This window comes from Fusarium oxysporum, chromosome 3 (assembly GCF_000149955.1).
Source record: "Fusarium oxysporum f. sp. lycopersici 4287 chromosome 3, whole genome shotgun sequence".
Taxonomy (NCBI): domain Eukaryota; kingdom Fungi; phylum Ascomycota; class Sordariomycetes; order Hypocreales; family Nectriaceae; genus Fusarium; species Fusarium oxysporum.
The window spans coordinates 1,750,151-1,769,199 of record NC_030988.1 but is presented as its reverse complement, the minus strand read 5'-3'; the positions used below and the strand labels follow the sequence as shown (position 1 = coordinate 1,769,199).

Below are 19,049 nucleotides of genomic sequence, written 5' to 3'. Positions count from 1 at the left end.
AGTACAGGAGACTCAATCTCAAGGCGACTACAGGCTGTCCGCCGGAGCTGTTGCTCCCGCGTGCAGCGTTGCACCATCTGCTGGCAGCGAGGTCTCTCCACGGGGACTTCGCCGCATACCACGAAAGATTTGACCACGTCGATGCACGTCTGGTCTGCTCATGTGGCCGACGCAAAGCACCGGATCACATCTTCTACTGCAGAAATGTACCGCCGCGTCATCGGATGAGGCTGGCACCCTCACCGAATGCAGCAGTCAATCTAGCAATAGGAAAAGACTTCACCAAGTTCATCGACCTGTCCAAAGACAGCGCGTTCTTTGGAAAGACATGCCCTCGTCATTAGGCGACGACGACCAGAGAAGCACTTGCGACTCTCTCTCCCTCTCTTTTCACATCTCTTTTGTACACATTTTCTTCCTTACTTTGTCTTTCTCTCACTTGTTCTCGACCAGATGTAAGGCGCTGACACGCCCTCCATCCGGCCGCGATTACTCGGAGTACTCGGAGGCAGCCCCGCGGCAACCGTGTCCAGAGGCTCACGATCGCCTGGAAACAGGCTTACCTTGCGGCTTTCATCCATCAGCCGCGCTTGGCCATCCCGCTGACGGGTAGCAAGCTTGATAAGATGCGCCATTTTGTGCCGTTGATATGCTGGATAGAGCGCAGTTTGATGACACGTTTGCTGAAATTGGATTTAGAGAAGGAAACTAATTTCGCGTTGCGAATGACCAATTCTTTATAGCCAGTAGCATGTCTGTAATTAGCGTGTAGACAGACTCTGATACCCCTAGCCCAGCACGTCCTGTGCCCCAATAGGGGACTTTCGGGGCCTACGGCCCCCCGGACGAAAAATATACATAACATAACATAACATAACATAAGCATCAACGAAGGGAAAAGGGACCAGCTAGACTTTAAAGAATTGGCCCACTCAAGTATATCAACATTGAACTGGATCCGTTTCTGGTTTTGGCCCAATAGCAATCCAAAGCCTTCTACGCTTTTTTCAAGGTTTTGTGGCTGATATCTGATCTTTTGGTCAAACGCAAGTGAATCGATGTACTGTAACCAAGAACCCAATACTTTAGCCATGTGATATGATAATAGCCTGTTGGCCGAATGACTTCAAGTGCCGAAACATGTGGTGTTCTGGAACTTCCCACGCCCCGTTCATCGCATGTCCTGTCCGCAACATCCAGTTGTTGCGTAATACACCCACTAACTAAACCTGTGGCTTGAACTCTGGAAATTCTGAACAGCAGTTTGAGTTCGCACTTCAAGGCAGTCTAAGAGAACCTGCAGCCTCTAAGGCTATTCTTGTAGTTGTTAACACAGCGGGCAAACTACCATGCAGTACCCACCTGCCGGTCAGCGAAAAAAAAACAATTCCCCATACAAAATGTCAAACTTCACTTGCACAGTGCTTGGCCAAAATTGAAGTTATTTACATGAAACAGATTGTGTCTTACTGAGAGTTTCATGCTGTTTCATATTGGCATATTCATTTGTATTTTACACAAGCAGTTTGGTCGCATGGCACTAAGGTAAAATTTCTCAAATGTCTCCTTCATCACCCAGCCTCCCCGAAATTTCTTCAAATTTTTATCTATAGCAGCTTCCTTTAATCGCCTTGAAATTGCCTCAACAGTCCTATACAGAGAATGATGTCATTGAAGCTATACTGGATGTTACAGATAATCTCCTCTCGCAGCACCAGGCCGCCCAGAAGCATGGAATGCCCCAAACCACTCTGTCTGACCGATTAAGAGGCCTACCGTCAAAGCCCGAGGTCACCCAACCTGCCTAGCTGTTATACAAATCCCAAGAGGCTAGATTAGTTACATGGATACTTCGACAAGAGGCCTTGGGCTATGCTCCTTCCCACAGTCAAGTTCGCGCCACCGTAGCTGCCCTGTTGAGATAGCAGGGCCGGGAAAGGCCTATCGGTGTACACTGGCTAGCCAGGTTTATTAAACGCCATCCAGAGATCGATACGAAGGTAGGAAAACGCCAGGAAGCTGCAAGGTTCAATTCTTTTACCCCAATGGCCGTCAATTGGTACTTTAATATCCGGGAGAGCGAATATGGCTGGATCAAGCCTGAGAACACGGTTAAGGTTGACGAGGGCGGTACCATGGCTGGTTTTGGTAGGTATTGGTCACTCTTGCTACAAACCTCACTAATCCACTAAAAACCTAGGCTTGCATTGCTTGGTTATTGGCAGTAGCGATCCCAGGAGGAAGGCCTTCCTCAAGGGCTCGCAGTGCCGCACTTGGACTACCTTTATCGAAGCCGTCACCGCAGATGGCCGTCTTCTGAAGCCTGGGATTATCTTTAAAGGCAAAGAGCTTCAGCAGCAGTGGTTTATAGACGAGTTCAGAAAAGTCGCCGACTGGTATTATATCACGTCCGACAACGGCTGGACGGACAACCATATTGCAGTCGAGTGGCTCAAGGAGGTCTGTCTGCCTCAAACGCAACCAGCAGATGAGTCTGATGCAAGGCTCATCATATTAGATGGCCATGGAAGCCATGTATCTGTGGGTGCCTACCTGTTCTAGATCGGAAATATCGCTGACGGCGCTGACCCTAAATCCAGGATGAGTGGATGGCTACGTGTTTTTTGAACAACGTATATTGCTGTTACTTGCCTGCACACTGCTCTCATGGCCTGCAGCCACTGGACAATGGTGTCTTTAATGCCTCCTATGCTGCCTATCGAAAAGAGCTGCAGAAACTCACCAGCCTGACCGATTCTGCGCCGGTGGACAAGGTCAATTTCATCAAGGCCTATGCCAGAGCCAGAGCAGTAGGTATGACGAAGAAAAACATCCTCTCAGGCTGGAGAGTGACGGGAAACTGGCCGATTTCACGACGGAAAGCGCTCCTGCATCCTGAGATTCAGTCGGACAAGAAAGAAACGACGCCTGGGTCACACGGCCACAGAGACGGGCAAGTCGACTCTGATCATACGCCAACGACCAGCCGCCACATCCGAGATATGGGGAAGAACAAGAGCCCATCAACAAGAAGGCGCTATTCTGTGATATCGAGAGGGTTTGAAGCTCAAGAGTCAAAGATCGCCTCTCTCGACACTAGAATAGCTAGTCTGGAGGAGGAAGTTGGCCGGTTGAGCAGAGGCAAGAAGAGGAAGGCGATACCGAATCCTAACAAAAGGTTCATGACATTGGCCGAAGCTCTAGTGGCTGGTGACGCTATTTCTGAGCCAAACGAAGCAATTGAAAGGGCAGATGCTGTTGAGGATGTGATCAAGGTAGGAGGGATGGAAGAAGATGAGAGGTCAAATTCGGAGGAGGAAGAATTAACTGTGGTACGCACGCGGGCAGGGCGTGAAGTTAGAAAACCGCGAGAATACTAAAATCCACTTAATTCTAAAACGAAATACGAATATTATTTCACTCTTATTATTTTTGGTGGATTTCCTAAATCTGGTTGAAAAATTGCATTTTGTATGGGGAAATATTTCTTTTTCTTACCGGTTGGTGGGTATTACCGGTAGGTGGGTACTGCATGGTAACAATGGGAATTACTGGCACTTCTATCATAATAGAAATTTGGTAGGCAATAAAGAACCTCCTGTTTGAGGCATTCCAATTGGACCAACCCCGCTGCCACCACGGGTATTGATGCTTAGGGGCACTGAGGAGATAGGGCTCGTAGTGGCAATGCTTGTGTGCTGTCGCGCTGGTACACTGCAGTTCGAACCGCTTTCTAGCGCTCCACCAATCGCTCGGTCAGCCATCACTAGTGGCCTTCTGTCATACTGATCTGATGATGGTACACCAACGTCATCCTTTCTAACGCCTTGTGACATCTCACATGTCTGGCTGGAGTATGCTAGGGAACTTCAGATACTATTGGATAATACTGACCGCAATGACGGTTTGATGATTTGAGCCGCCTGCGGTGTGGTGATTTCACATGTTACTTTTGACAATTTGCTCATCGTATCATGACTGAAAACTATGATGGTACACTCCAGGTCCTCTGAGGCCTAGGATGAGCGATATGCTCGGAGTCATTGGTTTCTCTCCAATGTCACCCCCGGCCCTGGCAGCAGGGTCACCATATGTTCGATGACCCTTGGACCACGGCCATATTCACCATAAGCAAAAGTCAACATTGAATCACCAATCACACCTTCAACAATTAACACACATCCCTGCTCCACCATCATAACCAAATCAAATAAACCTCCACCTGCCACGATGCTTTTCTCAACGCCAGCTTCTTGTTTTGTTGTCCTGTGGAACCACGCATCGCAGTCGTGCCTCATATATCATACCACACGTAAGATACAGCTCTTCAACATCTATTTCTCCCAGGTTACATACGAAAAAGGACGACTAAAGCGCGAGCTCTCAACCAGTATCCAATTATTTTCCTGCTGTTTCTGCTTGCATTCCGTCTACACTTGACCACCGCTCGCACGCAGACACATGGAGGCAAGATCAGACGTCATAAGTGCCCCGGCAATGCCACTGCGATCGCGTAGTCCAACCCAGCAATATCGTGGTGTGACTTCCATCTGTTCGATTACTGAAGGAGATTCAACCTTACATACCTCCAAAGATAATGGTATCTTCCAACCTTTCGGCAAGAATTTCAAGACTTTCACAGACTTGAAAGAATGCGCCAGGCGGATTTTGCGATTGAATACCCTGCCATCACAACCCACTTCGAAAAAGAAGCCTCAGGGCGACCCTCAACATGGGAATCCCAATTGTACTGCAAACGAAAGGGTCACATTGAATCAACAACATACTGGAGGACTGAGCTGTGCTTCCTCTGCGACAACGCTCAGTTACGCTGCGATTGTTACAACCGATGTCGGTTCCGCCCAAAGAGGGGGAGAAAAGATACAGCAGCAGTCACGTCCGGCTATGCATTTATTTGGTGATCGTCGCAGCGCGAAAAAGCGGCCTTCGTTCAAGACTGTTCATTTTGACCCCAACTTGGAGCATGTACGCTACTTTTCAAACGCCGACAAACCACTGACATTAGGCGCAAGTCCATGATTTGTGAGCAGGAATCCACTCTCGGATGAACAGATAGCCAACCAGAAAGTAGCCTTGTCGCCTCAATGGGAAATCTTTACACCTAACTTCCGCGATGATGATTCGACCCGAAAGCCGATGGATGTCAGAGTCCAAAAATTCTATTTTTTCTAGTCGTCGCACGACTCTCTATGTCGGGACATAGTATGTCCGTATCGTGGTAGCTGACTTGGCCTTTGGAAAATTCATCATTTGCCGTTTTACGTGAGGTTATTGGAAGACGGTCTCCGAAACCCCAGCGAAGTATTATCGCGCGTCAAGTTCTAGGAGTGTGCAAAATTACGTTAAGTTTGTTGTTGGCATTAGCCTCTTTGATGCGGATGAGCTTGATTCGAGCCCTTTGTTCTTTTATGTGCGATACATCGTAAATGGTCAGGAATATTGGGATGATAACTCAGGCGTCAACTTCGAGGTGGATTTCAGAAGAAAGCTTGACTCGAAAGCAATATCATTTCAAGTATAAGCAAAGCACCAGAGCGTACGTTATGTGCAGCAGTGGACTCTATCAGGGGCCCTAATGAGCCTTTTCCAGGGGTCTGAGGCATACCTGGGCGTTGAGTTAACTCATGAGTTTCGTCTCTTCTAACTCACTCATATGAGTTACATACGGCCTAGCCATAATTCGCTCATAATTTTAACTCAAACTCATCAGTCAACTCACGTATAATGATCATGTCACATCGCCAGTTTCCCAAAATAGGAAGTTGGTGATAAGAATCTATGGTATTGAAGTGCAGAGAATCGCCACGCTATTCAACATCACTCATTTCTATATAGAGATCATCAGTACCAATGTCCGGATCACATGCTAGCCCCAGTCCACCGAGCCGAGTCCCCACAATATGCCCATTCCGCATCCAATTGCCAAGACACTCAACTTCCTGCAGCCGCTCGCACGCCATCGAGAGCCGGTCCCATGATGCGGTCCTACGAGCGCCTGAGAAGGTCCTTTCTGGCCCTGCCGACTGAGGGCTTATCGAGAGTATATCGATGGCCATACAGCTAAGGCGTGGAAACTGCCGTCGTTGTTCAATGCGACACCACCACCAGCGCTCATCATATGTCAATCAAATCAACTTTGGCCCCGAAGTTGATTTGATTGACAGCCCTTGAGCTCAAAGTTGATTTGTTTGATTTGATTGATACCCTTTTCAATTCCGTGAGTGGAGACCCCTACCCGAAGTCATCCCCTCATGTACACCAACACTCAGCTACCCACCCAACTACCTAACCTTACTCCGCCCTGCCTGACCCAGTTCTTCAGGCATTGAAATGTTCCAATGTATCTGCGCCCATCGAGAGCCTCTGACATCAACGTCAGCTTCGCTAGGCTGAATTGTCTCTCACAATCGCTCGCCATCGCTGGAATAGCAAAGACATCCAGGGCAAAGCTGCTCAGTGAAGGAAACGAGGCCCTGTAGTCTCTCCACCATTCAATAGCATCCTGCGTATCCTGTGGCTCGAGACGGAGATACTTTTCGAGCTCGCTGACACTGCCACCCGTCGCAAACGCTTTCTTTGTCTTGCTATTAATACACTGAGTGTACTGATCATCCTCTTGACCTATCGTCCTTGGCGCTGCGTCGTACTTCGTTGTTTCCTCGCACAGTCCTTGGTTCGCGCCGTACCAACGGGTGAAGTAATCCTTGATTCCAGCCTTGGCATCACGAACCCAAGCGAGTTGCTCCTCAGACACCCAAGTCGCCTCTAACCAGCTGATCCCGAACCTCGGGTGAAGAATGATTGCTGCCGCAAACAAGGGAGATTGTCCGAGCTTTTCATAATACTCATTCAGCTTCTTCCACCCGTTGTTGATTGATGCCCGGATATAGGCTCGATGGTCCGCTGGTAATGTGCTCTTTTGCGACGTCTCGGACGCTGATCGTTTCTCCGCCGTAGAATAATCAGCCCGAGAATGCAGCGGTAAGGCAGATTCTACGAATCTCGGGGGTTGACTCCGCTGTGGTAGCACGTAAACCTCATCCTCCTCAAAGCGGGCAGGGAGACGGCGAACGCGGCTTGGCCGACCGTTGGACTCTCGGAAATTTGCTGATGTCATTGCAATCCGCTCCGCAGCATCCACTTGAGTTTCTCCCATCGTCTCCTCCGTAACCTCACTATAGAAGACCTTCCAGTCCTCAAAATGCTCCAACAGATATTCCATTCCTATCAATACCTCCCATAGGCATCCATGGCTGTCTGTTCGCTCCGCTGCGGCGATGAACGGATAAACTTGACAATGTTGCGAAGCTTCCCAATGGGTCCCTTCGTGCGCCAATGATCCAGGTCCTGCTCAACAAGACCGCGCATGCCGTTGATGTCAGACTCCAGCTCGAATGACTCGGCGTCTTTGCCAAACAGAAGGCACGCGCGACGAGATTGAGCGTGTGCCCATAGCATCGCATCGGCGGGATTTGATATCAACCGGTCTCATCGATGGATCAAGCCGCTGGTACATATAGTACAGGCAAGTATCATTTGCCGTCATGTTATCAGAGATGGCACAGCCAACGCGCCCCTCAATCTCCCATTCGTGGACGATGTCGATCAGAGAACCGGCGAGGTTCTCGCCGCTATGAGCACCAAATTGACGACGCAGAGCCAGCAGACGGGATTGCTGATGACCCAGTTGATCTATAAAGTGCGCAAATACAGCCATGGTTGCAAAGCGATTCGGTGACGTCCGGAGGTCGAAGCTAATGTGCACCGCTGTCAAAGCGTTGCGGAGCTCTGCTTTGATGGTATCCCGCTTTGCTTCAAAGAGTTGATGTATCTCTCTAGTGACAGAACTACCACTCCACGCCATCTGGAGTACTAAACCACTTGTCGAAATGGTTGAAGATCTTCCGAAGAAAGCTGTGCTCGAAGATGGTGAATGGCACATCGCTATCAATGACGAACCCAACGCTTAGTTCTTGGATGGCTTTTATTTTCGCCCTTGGTATGGCGCTCTGTTCAAGCAGGCGCCTTTTCGGTGTTGCACCAGAATAAATATCAATGACACCTTCATCACCAGGACTTGACTCGCTAGACTGGCTAGCTGGTGTGAACCGGTGAGCTCTACACAGGTCTGTCAGCTGCTGGATATCTTGTCAATGAGATTGAACGGGATAAGCACAGACTTTCGAAGATGGTCCGCTGCGGAAGACGTGGCTTGCACCGAAAAGAACTCCGCTGCGCCTCTCATATCACATCGATTGCAGCACCAGACGTGACCTATCGGTAGATCATGATAGTTCAGCCCGACTAGGAAGGTCCCGTGCGACCTAATCCAGCTCTTCCTGCCCTTTGCACCTTTTCGAGCTAACAAATCCTCCTGGACGAAGCGACGGTTCTTCCAAGTAATCTTGGGCAGATTCTCAATGGTCGGTTTAGGAGGTAAAGCTCCAACGGCTGCTTTTTCCAACTACTTGGCGACCGTTTTAGGCTGAGACAATCGTGAGAAGACGGAAGAAGGAGGTACAGGGCAAGGTGTCAATGTTGTTGGCGGAAAGCCAGCTGGCGACGGGGAGAGTGGCGAGTTCGACATCCTACTGGTGAAATGGAATAAAAACCACGTGTAGAAGGGATTATTTTAATGGCGCGACATTGTTGGAAAACGTGTTCCACATTGCATACGCGCGGTGGGGTCATGTGTTAGATCACGATCGCAGATACTTAGCTTTGCCGCTAATCCACCCACTATTTGCGAGTAGACTTCCATCTGCGACTATCTAGTGTAGGGTAATGGCTCGGGAAGATCTGGATTTGCCTCGAGATTAGACGATCACATGATGCATATGTAATATGTCAATTATTTCAAATTTAGAAATGTGCGATTTGATTGGATTGGAAGGAAGAATTTGACGATTTGATTGATTTGATTGGGGTGATTGATTGATTGAGTTGACATATGATGAGCGCTGGGCAAATCAATAAAGTGTTATCAAGCAAACACATACTCTCCTAGCTTCGCACGGAGATGCCTAGAATAAATAACTACCTGGACAGGATTAGAGCAGCAGAATCGGAGATGTGTAACTGTGGACAAACAGCCGAAATGATGGGACTCTTTCTATTCCGGTGTACGCAATGTGACGCGCAGCGAGATGGCATGGGACAACTCGGACAAAAAATAATGGGAAACTTCTCGTTCTTTGTGGGGGAAAGGCAGCATCGGATGGCCCTAGATGGGCACCTTGACTTACTCCCTGGACACGAAGAGACTCGATGCAAACCAAAATGGATGACTCACTGTTCAACCATATTTCGCGGCCAAATCTGACGATACCAACACCAAAGAGCCTCAATTTAGCAGACTAAGCTCTAGCTGCTAAGGATAGGACCCTTGGAGTTACTGGCATTCGAGCAGGCCTGTCACATAAGGTCAAGCGAGGCGAGACCAAACCAGCAGCTCAGAGCCTGGGGCTTCCGGGAGACGCCAGCAGAAATGCTTAGGACTAGAAATAGCCTAGCGTGTTTGGCCCTAAGACTTTAGTCGTCCCAGGCGGAATAAATTCATTCGTTCATCCTTACGTCATATTGACTTACCATTTCATCAATTCAATTCAAGTTACGGGCTAGAAGCGCCGTAATTCGATTCTCATGAAAATTGGCTTGAACTTGAATTAACCTCCGCGCTGGGTGCATCATACCACCGGCACGAGAACGCATAGAGGTACGACATTGCCGGGACTGAGTTCTCTACCGTTACATAATGGTTCGTTCATGTCGTAGACACTCCTTTCCTGCCCACCCACCTTTTTTGCCCAACAAGTACAGTAGACCTAAGTGAGTGATGGTCTGGATCCGATATTAACAAACGATTTTTTAGACTTACAATCGAGGACATCACGACAGATAGCATCGAGGATCGATTCAGATAACTAACGACAACGATTTCGACGATCTCCTTAGCTGCCACTCGACAAAAACTGTTATAGAGACCCGGTCTGCATTGCGTACCAACTTCACTCGCTCAGTGTCAGACAATTGGCTCCACAGGGATCTGAGAGGGTATCGGTAAATTGATGAGAATTATCTGAGGAGCAAGAACTCAATGACAAGATGCACCAAGTCGTGCAGCTATTTATACACAAATAAAAGCGTTACCTGTTCTGGGCAGTAGCAGCTGCCCTGCCGGCAGCTGCATTAGTGGGGCCAGGGCTTGATACGCGACAGTCAGCGAGCTTCTTGTCAATGCGGGACTTGGTAAACAAACTATTTGCAAACCACATCGAGACAGCACCCAACTTCCACCGAACTCTGAAACCTTGAGGTCATGGCCCGCAGCCATCACCGGCCCCGCAAATGGCAGCAACCGTTTATTGACCAGCAAAAACCTCTCATCTCTCATCTCTCATTCTCTCCGTTTTTCCCTATCATTTATCCTCCTCGTCTCCATTTCCTCTCCAGAGCCTTCCCTTGGCTAATCAAATCCTACCTTACAACCTGATAGGGAATAATGACGTGCGATAAAATCGTTTTCAGTAGCCTCCAAAAGCTGATCCTCTTATACAGTGATACAGTTCGCAATCTCATTCATACAATTATTCCCCCTGATCTCAACACTCTCGCCCACAAGCCCGCGCAGTATGGATAATTACCAGAAGTTAGAGAAGATTGGCCAAGGTACGACTGACCCCTAGCGCTGCGGCCCTGGCCACCATTTATGCAGCCATCGTATTTTCTAATATATTCCTACTTAATTGCCGGACTAATTAAATCTACCAGGTGCCTGCGGTGCTATTTACAAGGCTCGTGATCTTGCCAATGGGGGACGAATTGTCGCATTGAAAAAAATCCGTCTCGAAGCCGAGGGCGAGGGTGTACCGAGCACTTCCATCCGGGAGATTTCTCTCCTCAAGGAATTGCAGCACCCTAACATCTTGCGTCTTCTGAACATCGTTCACGCCGATTACCACAAGCTTTACCTCGTTTTCGAATTCCTTGATATCGACCTGAAAAGGTACATGGAGACCTTACCGGCCAGTGACGGTGGACGAGGCAAGGTGCTTCCGGAGGGATCATCGGCATATCTCATGCAATTAGGCATGAACGACACGGTGGTCAGAAAATTCATGTACCAACTTTGTGCTGGCGTTAAATACTGTCACTCCCACCGTATCTTGCACCGAGATCTGAAGCCCGCTAATCTCCTCATCGACAAGGAAGGAAATCTCAAGTTAGCCGATTTTGGGCTGGCACGAGCGTTTGGTGTGCCTCTGCGCCCATATACTCACGATGTCGTGACGCTCTGGTACCGAGCACCTGAACTTCTACTGGGCGAAAAACAATACTCGACGGGTGTTGATATGTGGTCTGTCGGCTGTATATTTGCAGAGATGTGCACTCGAAAGCCGCTGTTTCCTGGTGACTCTGAGATTGATGAGATCTTTAAAATCTTCCGGTAAGTTTATAGCCCTCGCATATGCTGTGGGTGAGAGGTCTGAATTTGATGCTCTAGCAAATTGGGCACTCCTACGGAAGACGTATGGCCTGGAGTTACCTCGTACCGGGATTTCAAGTCCTCATTTCCTAAGTGGCAACGTAACTACGACCAGGCCCTCTGCAATAACCTCAACAAAGCAGGCCTCGAACTTCTCGATATGACGCTGATCTACAATCCGGCTAGACGCATTTCGGCTAAACAGGCCTGCAACCATCCTTACTTTGAGGACTTTCTTGCGTAGTCAGGCCACCTGAAAATTTACTACAAGTAGGGGAACTGTCACATATTACCACTAGATTCGTGCGACTGGATATGAAACGTGGACCATACTTTGGGGTTGTGAATCTGATTCCATATGCTTCTCGCCTGACTCTTTTCTATGCAACTCTCCCTTGACTCTGTATGATTTTAGCAATCATATCCTCAGCAGCTGAAACATGGTATGTCAATATAAGGTTATTTTATGTTATTCTGTTATGATCTTGATTGCTAGTATTGAATACTCTCTATTCACGCGCAGTCTCCCGTTTCGGTTTCAAATTCAATAGCTGAGATGCCCATTCTCCGCTGAAACAAGGGATAAGGAAAAGAATAGAGATAGCAGATCCGAGTAATGCATTTCCATATGTCTCACTTAAATCGCGACTCACAACATAAAAACTAAGATTAGCAATAAAATACTTCGAACAACCGTTAAGTTGCCAAGGCAAGAGACTTAACGGCTGAATATCCAGCCCTCAGGGTAAATATCGCATGACGTTATCTGCAATTCAAGTGTCCTGGGAGGAACCCTTTAGAACCCCCTTCTCTTGTGGCAGGTAACCAGCTGTTAAGCCGCTCCAAACCTGCAGTAAGGGAGTTTGTTCCCTCTCACGCTTCCTGAGAGACCCAATCTAACTATATACCGTCTATCAAACCTCCCCTTTCCCTGTAGCTTATAGCAACATCTCGTTTAGTCAATATAGCGTGGTGGATACGGCGGATTGGTCAGCTGTTGAGCCTGACGGCGTTGTTGGTCGGCAAGGCGCATCTTCATCCCTACCTTATAGTTAGCCACAAACGCAGTACGCAGTAAACGCAGGCGTATAAACCTTCCGTGGGCGTGTGGTTATAGAGACTCTGACGGTCGAAAGGCGCCTCAAGGGGCAGGCCTTGCAGCGAGGTAACTCGTGAGACAACAACATACGGTAGTCTTATTACTATGCTACGCATATAGCATGATCAGCCCCGGCTAACTTTGCCAAGCGTTTCACAACTTCCTTACAATTCTACAACCACAACATCATCATCTGGCAAGATCACCACAGCACTACTCGGACAGTAAAAAGCACTCAATCAGTCGAAGGATCGCACAAGACATTCTTGAAAGGACTGGAGCCGGTTTTGAACAAGACTATCTTGTAGATTTTACTATGAAAGTTGCAGAGAGCATGCATTTTAAGTAAATCATGGAAAATGGGGACTGAATCATGTCGCAAATATCCAAAAGAAACCTCCAAGAAAGGTGAGAATGATAGCTTAAGATGCAATCGGTGAAGGCTCAACCACGACGCCGTATTTATTGCCGTCGTACATTCGTGCAGTCAACATGGACGCAACGGGACTCATGCTTCTGATCTTAGGAACAATGATACTCAGGAACCTGGCCTGAAAGCTAACGCTGACACTATCCTGGTCCACATAGGACAGGAAGCTAAAGGTGCGGGAGAACTCGCGGACGCTGCGCTCAGCAAACCAATACTTCGTCTTATCGTCATGTTTGTCGCTCTTTTCTGGCCGTTGAGGCTGCGATTTGTTGTGGTCATCGCCATCATCTTTAATAGCTCCATGCATCGATGGGCCTTCAATAAGACCTGCAGAATGGTTCCCTGAGGTATAGCTTCGCTCGGACTTTCCAAGGATGACCAGTATCTGTGGCTCAGTAAACTCGATGTGCACCTCCTTCTTGTTCATATCAGGAAGCTCGCTGAGGGATATACCACTACACTTAAATGATGTCTCCGCCAAATGGATTGTTTCCTCTTCCGCCGCCAGGGCCAGTAAGATCCCATCGCGCTCCAGGTGGTGCCTGAGGGTCGAAGCCGGATGATCCATCGCCTCCTTGACCTCCAAACAATGGGTCATCAAAGGTGGGATGCATACCCGAGCCACCGCCGGGTCGAGGTAACACTCCACCGGTGAACGAACCGCGAAGAGGATCATGGGTGCCCAGACCGGGCGGATTCAAATCATCGTGGCCGATATTGTAAGGCGATCTACCAGGCATTTGAAGGCCGCTTCGTGGAGGCCGGTTCACTTCGTACTCATCCTCAAAGCCTGGAGGGGTAAAGTCTCCCACTGGTTGAGGTCGAGGACGGGCCATCTCGGGAGGCGGAATCTCAGGAGGCGGAAGCAAATCGAGGTTTGGCATGGGATAACGACGGAAAGGCTGGTTTGGGCCCAGCGACTTCTTGGGCGCGGTGCCCGAAGCGTGCATTGGCTTCTTCAACGGTCTCGACACTGCCTTCGCTTTGAAGGTTGGGAATTAATTTCTGGATAATGTTGACTTTAAGATCATGAAGCATATCTGTCAAGGGTGATTAGCATAAGGTATTAGAAGAAAGCATGGAGAAGGGGAAACATGCCAGCGATGGCTTGCTTAGAGGTAAAGACACCCTGAAGCTTTTCAGCAATATTACTTCGATTTTCCTCATGGTCCTTGATCGTAAAATGAACAAGGAGTTTCTCAGATTTCACGACTTCGCCAATAGGTCGCTCAAAACGACAAATGTTGTTATCTCCAACCGCTTGTCCCTGAATCTCGATCCTTTGACCTATGGGATTGACACGGATGCTGAAAGCCATGGCCGACTGTTTATGCGAGTATAAAATGCTGCAAGAACCGAAGCCTGAGTTCCATTGTGGCGGTAGGCGAGGAGCCAGCGATTCGCATTCAGCTGCTGCTTTGGTGTCAGCTAAGACATGATGGGCATGGAAGGGATACTTACGCAGTTTCTTGTCCTTGTCGAAGCCTTGAAGCTTGAAGCCAAGGGCGACCAAGTAGGCATAGATAAGGAGAGCGATGACTTCATAGGGCGATGCGAGATCCGATGAGTCATCACTGGGGGGATGTGCAGGGAGAGCGTCTGCCATGCCATCGAGGATGGCGGTGACGCTGAGAGGATCTGACATTATGAGTTGTGATATCTTTGATGTCGAGTTGTTGATGGCTTTGATAAGAAGTCTCTCTCTTTTTTTTCTTTTTCTTTTGCTAAATGCCCAGTAGGTAAGGTAATGGAGACGGTACAGGTCAGAAGTTACTAGAGCGAGGCAGTGATACTGAGGCAGCCGCCTGCTTCAGTTTCGTAATTTCGGTATCCACCCGAGACCCACCTCAATGGATAAGCCAAATTTGGCGGCTATCCGGGTTGACGGATCAGGATTTATCCGACCCACAAGGAGGAAGGTTGGTGTCAATCACGTTAGCTCAATTTGAAAAATCTTAATTACTTAGCTTTCAATCAACACAACACCCACTCATGAATACGTGCCTCATGGCAACGCTCATGATATACCAACTCAATCAATCCAGCACCACCAACCAAACAATCATGCGTCTCGCAAGTTGAATTAATTGATATATTACATGAACCTCATGTGGCCGCCTAATATCGAGGCAGAAATCCAGATCGCGCCGGGACACTAACCTACACTAGATAGTCACAGATGAAAATCTACTATCAAATGCCAGCTTGGTTCGCTGTAAGCCTAAGTACCTGCTATTGTAAACTAACGCGTAGCCCCCACCACGGATGTGCACGCGCCAGCAAGACAACCCAAAGGACTGCCAGTGTCATAAAAATTCCATATCACATCCTCTCCATCCAATCAAAGATCTCTAATTGCAAATCTCAGCCCCCCTAAACAAGTTTATTTTTGAATGTTTTATACTCATGTAAGTCTAACTGCTATAAATGAACTAACAGGAATATATTTCAGAACCAAGCGACAAATGCCAAAGACTCATTTATTGATGTGACGAGTAGTTTGAAAGCGGTCCGCCAGCATGAATGGTCAGTAGATGGATGTTGTCAGAACTCACCACGCCAGATGCGTCCTCGTTATTGTTAGGATTAACATCATCGTAAGGGAATGCGTAACCTCTGCCATCAATCTCATATGAATGGACTATCCTGCTATAGTGATTAGTAGGATTTACCGTGTAGTAGGATGTTTGACCCAAGCTCGGCTCCATAAACCCGCTATCGAGTAACAAAGTAGATCGTACAAGACCAGCACACAAACGTGGAACAATAGTAGTATGACTTAGACTATCGTTCTCTGAGATAGCAAAAGGTCCACTGTTGCAGCCCCAAATGTCTTTATCGTCAGGTTTAGGGAGTCCGCGCTCGTGTCCGTCACATTTCAGTTTGTGACGTACAACCCTGCATTTGATCATGCCCGCTGTAGATTGCGTGTCTATTACGAGATCCCGAGTGGTGTATCTCTCCCAAACATGGTCAACATAGTGCTTCCAATAACTTCCAAATATTCCGGGATTGACATCATACTGATTACCGGGAGATAACACTCGGATCGGCCTTCCAGCCGTGTCTGCAATACATAGCGAGGTCCACTTATGATTGTCTAGCTTTCTCTGTTTAATTAGATCGTCACAGATCTTGATAACAGCATCTGCTTCGAGTCCTGCTGTGGTTTGGGTACTCCCATCTTTTGCAACAAGCGTCATACCAAGAACTAGACCCACAAAATCCACATAGCTTATGTTGGCGTAGAGAAGATTTCTGATGCAAGTAAATTCTACGAAACCCCAGCTCACGTTTGCGTTGGGATCTCGGAGGTTTGTGACTGAAGGCTGAACTAAGCTGTTACCATCACCTATATCGACGACGAAAAATTGCAGATCACCATTCGATTCGAAAAGTAGATGCGGCCAGAACGAATAAAGGAAGGGAGTGTAATACTCAGCGATTCACCCTTCGAAGGTAGGGATATGGCGACATCATTTGTGACTTTGACAGGTAGGCGAGACCCTCTAGCGTCAGGATAAATAAGCTTGCCATTGTCGAGAGCGAAAAATACCTTGCCGCCGGCGTCCAAACCGGTTATATAGGCTTTTACACTGCTTTTATTGAAATTATTAACCAGTTTTATCGGTAAAGGACCCGCGTCTAAGCCACGACCTGTTAGAAAAAGACGCGTAGTCGTGGAGAGCGTTTCAGAGAGCAGATTGTCGGTGGTGACTTCAACGTCCTCGAGTCCTCCTGGGTCAACCTTGATGAACCCTTCTGGCGTGAAAAAACGTCTATGTGGGGATGGAACAGTGCTGGATGCAGTTACCAACGACGTTTTTAGCAGAACAACTAATAGGAAGATGATACGCATAGCAGAGTAACAACGGCTAAAAATTTGAACTGGAACACGAGACGGGGCACGATCAATGTATGACCGACTTGGGTTGCTATGTTCATCGATTTAGAGCGGAATGCACGTATACTTATACAAGCAGGTGGTGAGAGGAGAACTGTTAGGGACTCATGACTATGGCCTATTAACGGCCGCTGGTTTACCTAGCACTATGATTTTCAAATCATTTCTGCTCGAAAGCTCTGTAACATTCCCGCCCTGCGCCGGCAACATGAAGAATTTTTAAGTTCCTCACCTTAATGTATTTGCCTTAGCCGCAGAGCCCATGTGGCATCGAATATCTAGTGGGGAGAATAAGTGTCAGTCTGTAATAAGTGTGGCAGCCCATCCAGCGTTCTACTTGGTGAATACCCGCACTACTTTAGGTGTACATGTGGAGGTGGACTTTTGGACATCCTCTTCTTAGTGCTGTCTCCTACGTCAACTTTTCCGCTCACTGTATGCTTTTGTGTCTTCCGCCCGCTGCTTTATTTTCTTTTCGTGGTTGGAAAAGAAAACTTGGCGGATACCCGACCTCTGGTTCGAGTGTTCAACCGCTGTCAAAGGAACGCTCTTAAACTTAACTTATAAGCTACGTCAAATAGATGTTCCCGGTATTACAGAAGGCAAAAGTTTCTGGGCTCGGCACAGACAGAACTCAAGGCTGGCTCTAGTCTTGTGGCGGTAAGAGATGGCCCTCGGGAGGCAAAATGGGCAATGGACCACTGCCAACTGGTTATCCGACAATACACGGATCGCATTTAATACATAAATTCATCAGACTACGTGATTCAGTACTCAGCGTAGCGAACCATCATACCAGCGCGCATCCCAGTAACCTCCTTCCCTCCTGTTCTACTAAGTACAATCTCATTTAGCCGCTGGATAATTGCGTGTTCGTAGAGCTTTGGCCTATCATTTGCCACCATGTTTCCAAAATGCTTAGTAAAATAGTTGAAAGTCTGAGTGGCTGCGGTCGCAAGATCAGCTCTGTGCTGACTTTCGTACGACGAATGTCTACCGAGGACATCCAAAATCTCCCATTTGTCAAGAATTATGTTGGCATATCGTATGAGTACTATGTTCAAGCTATTGAGAACCATCGTGTAGTGTTGGGTCCGGTATTTAGAGCTGGGCTTGCATGATGGCTTGTGGCGCTGGGAAAGATCGGATTTTTGGACGCGACGTGATTTGGCTTGGCTCGGATCAACAACAGAGTTTGTCGGTATGGCCGGTAGCTTCCCAGACGATCGAGTAGGTCTGGCTCTTGCGGATGTGAGGGCTACTATTCGTTCGGATCTTCTGCGTCCCTTGGGATAACATTGTTGCTGTTGTCTCAGCTCGGTGGAGATGGAACTGAACGAATTGGCGGACGGGCCATTGTGAGTATGGTAAAGCTCGACCTTCGTCAAAGACGATCTAGATGAGGGGTTCCCAGAGCTTCTGGTAATTGCCATCGTGGTTGAGAGACTTGGCTTAGTTGAAGTCTCCAGCTGGCCTGGGTTGTTTGTTGAGCCTGGTTCGTGATGTTCTATGCTGCAATTCAGCAATTACTTGTTGTTCAGTGGGCTTCGCGTCACACCCGATCGCGTCGTGGCGAAAGGCTCAGACGCCGTAACAAGGTGCGAGTGTTTGAGGGGGCAAGTGGTGAATCAAAGCATGGGAAGATATGAGAATTTATTGGTTGCTGCAAACAATTCCGACGCTTGTTCCAGGGGACGCTGCTCGGCCACTTGAAAATCCGGCAGGCGCTTTGCGCCTCGAAATTGATTCCTGAGGTAATCATTGGCGTGACAAAATTACGCCAAGTGGGGAATACTAGTCTGCAGTCCCTGGTTACTGTGAGACAGGCGCACAGTTCTGGCATGGTCAGACCCTTGTAGCAATGTCTTTATGATTACAACAGAGCAACAAAAGCAAGAATCATGGGTTCATATCTGTCTCTGCAATTGAATTGGTTCTGCAGGACGTTGCCTTTTCAATGGAATGATATGTCTGCTACGTACCATGATGACCGGCTAAACCGTAAGCAGCCTCGGAGCTCGGTCAATAATGTTCTAAGTACTTATGGGGCATTCCCAGGCATCTCTAATAGTCAACTACCCATAATGCCCCTTACTAACACTGGGACCTT

At 48.0% G+C, this 19,049-nt stretch overlaps 6 protein-coding genes across 14 annotated transcripts; 1 reads left to right on the top strand and 5 right to left on the bottom strand.

Moving 5' to 3' along the window:
- Nucleotides 1–5,753: 5,753 nt before the first annotated feature.
- On the bottom strand, nt 5,754–8,638 carry FOXG_16134 (uncharacterized protein). Its single transcript, XM_018396224.1, has 2 exons — nt 8,202–8,638; nt 5,754–8,139 (listed from the first exon to the last, which is right to left on the bottom strand). Exon 2 carries the CDS (start codon nt 7,241–7,243, stop codon nt 6,287–6,289), a length of 957 nt encoding a protein of 318 aa, XP_018256732.1. The 5' UTR covers nt 7,244–8,139; nt 8,202–8,638; the 3' UTR covers nt 5,754–6,286.
- A 999-nt stretch (nt 8,639–9,637) lies between these two features.
- Nucleotides 9,638–12,035, top strand: FOXG_16133 (CMGC/CDK/CDC2 protein kinase). Of its 9 annotated transcripts, none has more exons than XM_018396222.1 (5): nt 9,638–9,778; nt 9,919–10,527; nt 10,579–10,689; nt 10,792–11,467; nt 11,525–12,035. In XM_018396222.1, the coding sequence occupies exons 3-5, from the start codon at nt 10,653–10,655 to the stop codon at nt 11,748–11,750; spliced, it is 939 nt and encodes a 312-aa protein (XP_018256730.1). In that variant the 5' UTR covers nt 9,638–9,778; nt 9,919–10,527; nt 10,579–10,652; the 3' UTR covers nt 11,751–12,035. The 9 variants fall into 9 exon arrangements, with proteins under 9 accessions (XP_018256730.1, XP_018256729.1, XP_018256728.1 ...); XM_018396221.1 differs by having other exon boundaries at nt 9,893–10,527; nt 10,587–10,689; XM_018396220.1 differs by having other exon boundaries at nt 9,893–10,527.
- Nucleotides 12,036–13,027: 992 nt separating this feature from the next.
- Nucleotides 13,028–13,462, bottom strand: FOXG_16132 (uncharacterized protein; the record flags this gene model as incomplete). The annotated part of the gene is made up of 1 exon (XM_018396214.1): nt 13,028–13,462. The coding sequence occupies one exon, from the start codon at nt 13,460–13,462 to the stop codon at nt 13,028–13,030; it is 435 nt and encodes a 144-aa protein (XP_018256722.1).
- Nucleotides 13,463–13,887: 425 nt separating this feature from the next.
- Nucleotides 13,888–14,680, bottom strand: FOXG_16131 (uncharacterized protein; the record flags this gene model as incomplete). Its single annotated transcript, XM_018396213.1, has 3 exons — nt 13,888–14,075; nt 14,134–14,448; nt 14,497–14,680. The coding sequence occupies 3 exons, from the start codon at nt 14,678–14,680 to the stop codon at nt 13,888–13,890; spliced, it is 687 nt and encodes a 228-aa protein (XP_018256721.1).
- A 425-nt stretch (nt 14,681–15,105) lies between these two features.
- On the bottom strand, nt 15,106–16,960 carry FOXG_22335 (uncharacterized protein). The gene has a single exon (XM_018402740.1). The coding sequence runs from the start codon at nt 16,236–16,238 to the stop codon at nt 15,516–15,518; it is 723 nt and encodes a 240-aa protein (XP_018256720.1). The 5' UTR covers nt 16,239–16,960; the 3' UTR covers nt 15,106–15,515.
- A 567-nt stretch (nt 16,961–17,527) lies between these two features.
- Nucleotides 17,528–18,654, bottom strand: FOXG_16130 (uncharacterized protein). Its single transcript, XM_018396212.1, has one exon. The coding sequence runs from the start codon at nt 18,370–18,372 to the stop codon at nt 17,707–17,709; it is 666 nt and encodes a 221-aa protein (XP_018256719.1). The 5' UTR covers nt 18,373–18,654; the 3' UTR covers nt 17,528–17,706.
- Nucleotides 18,655–19,049: the final 395 nt, after the last annotated feature.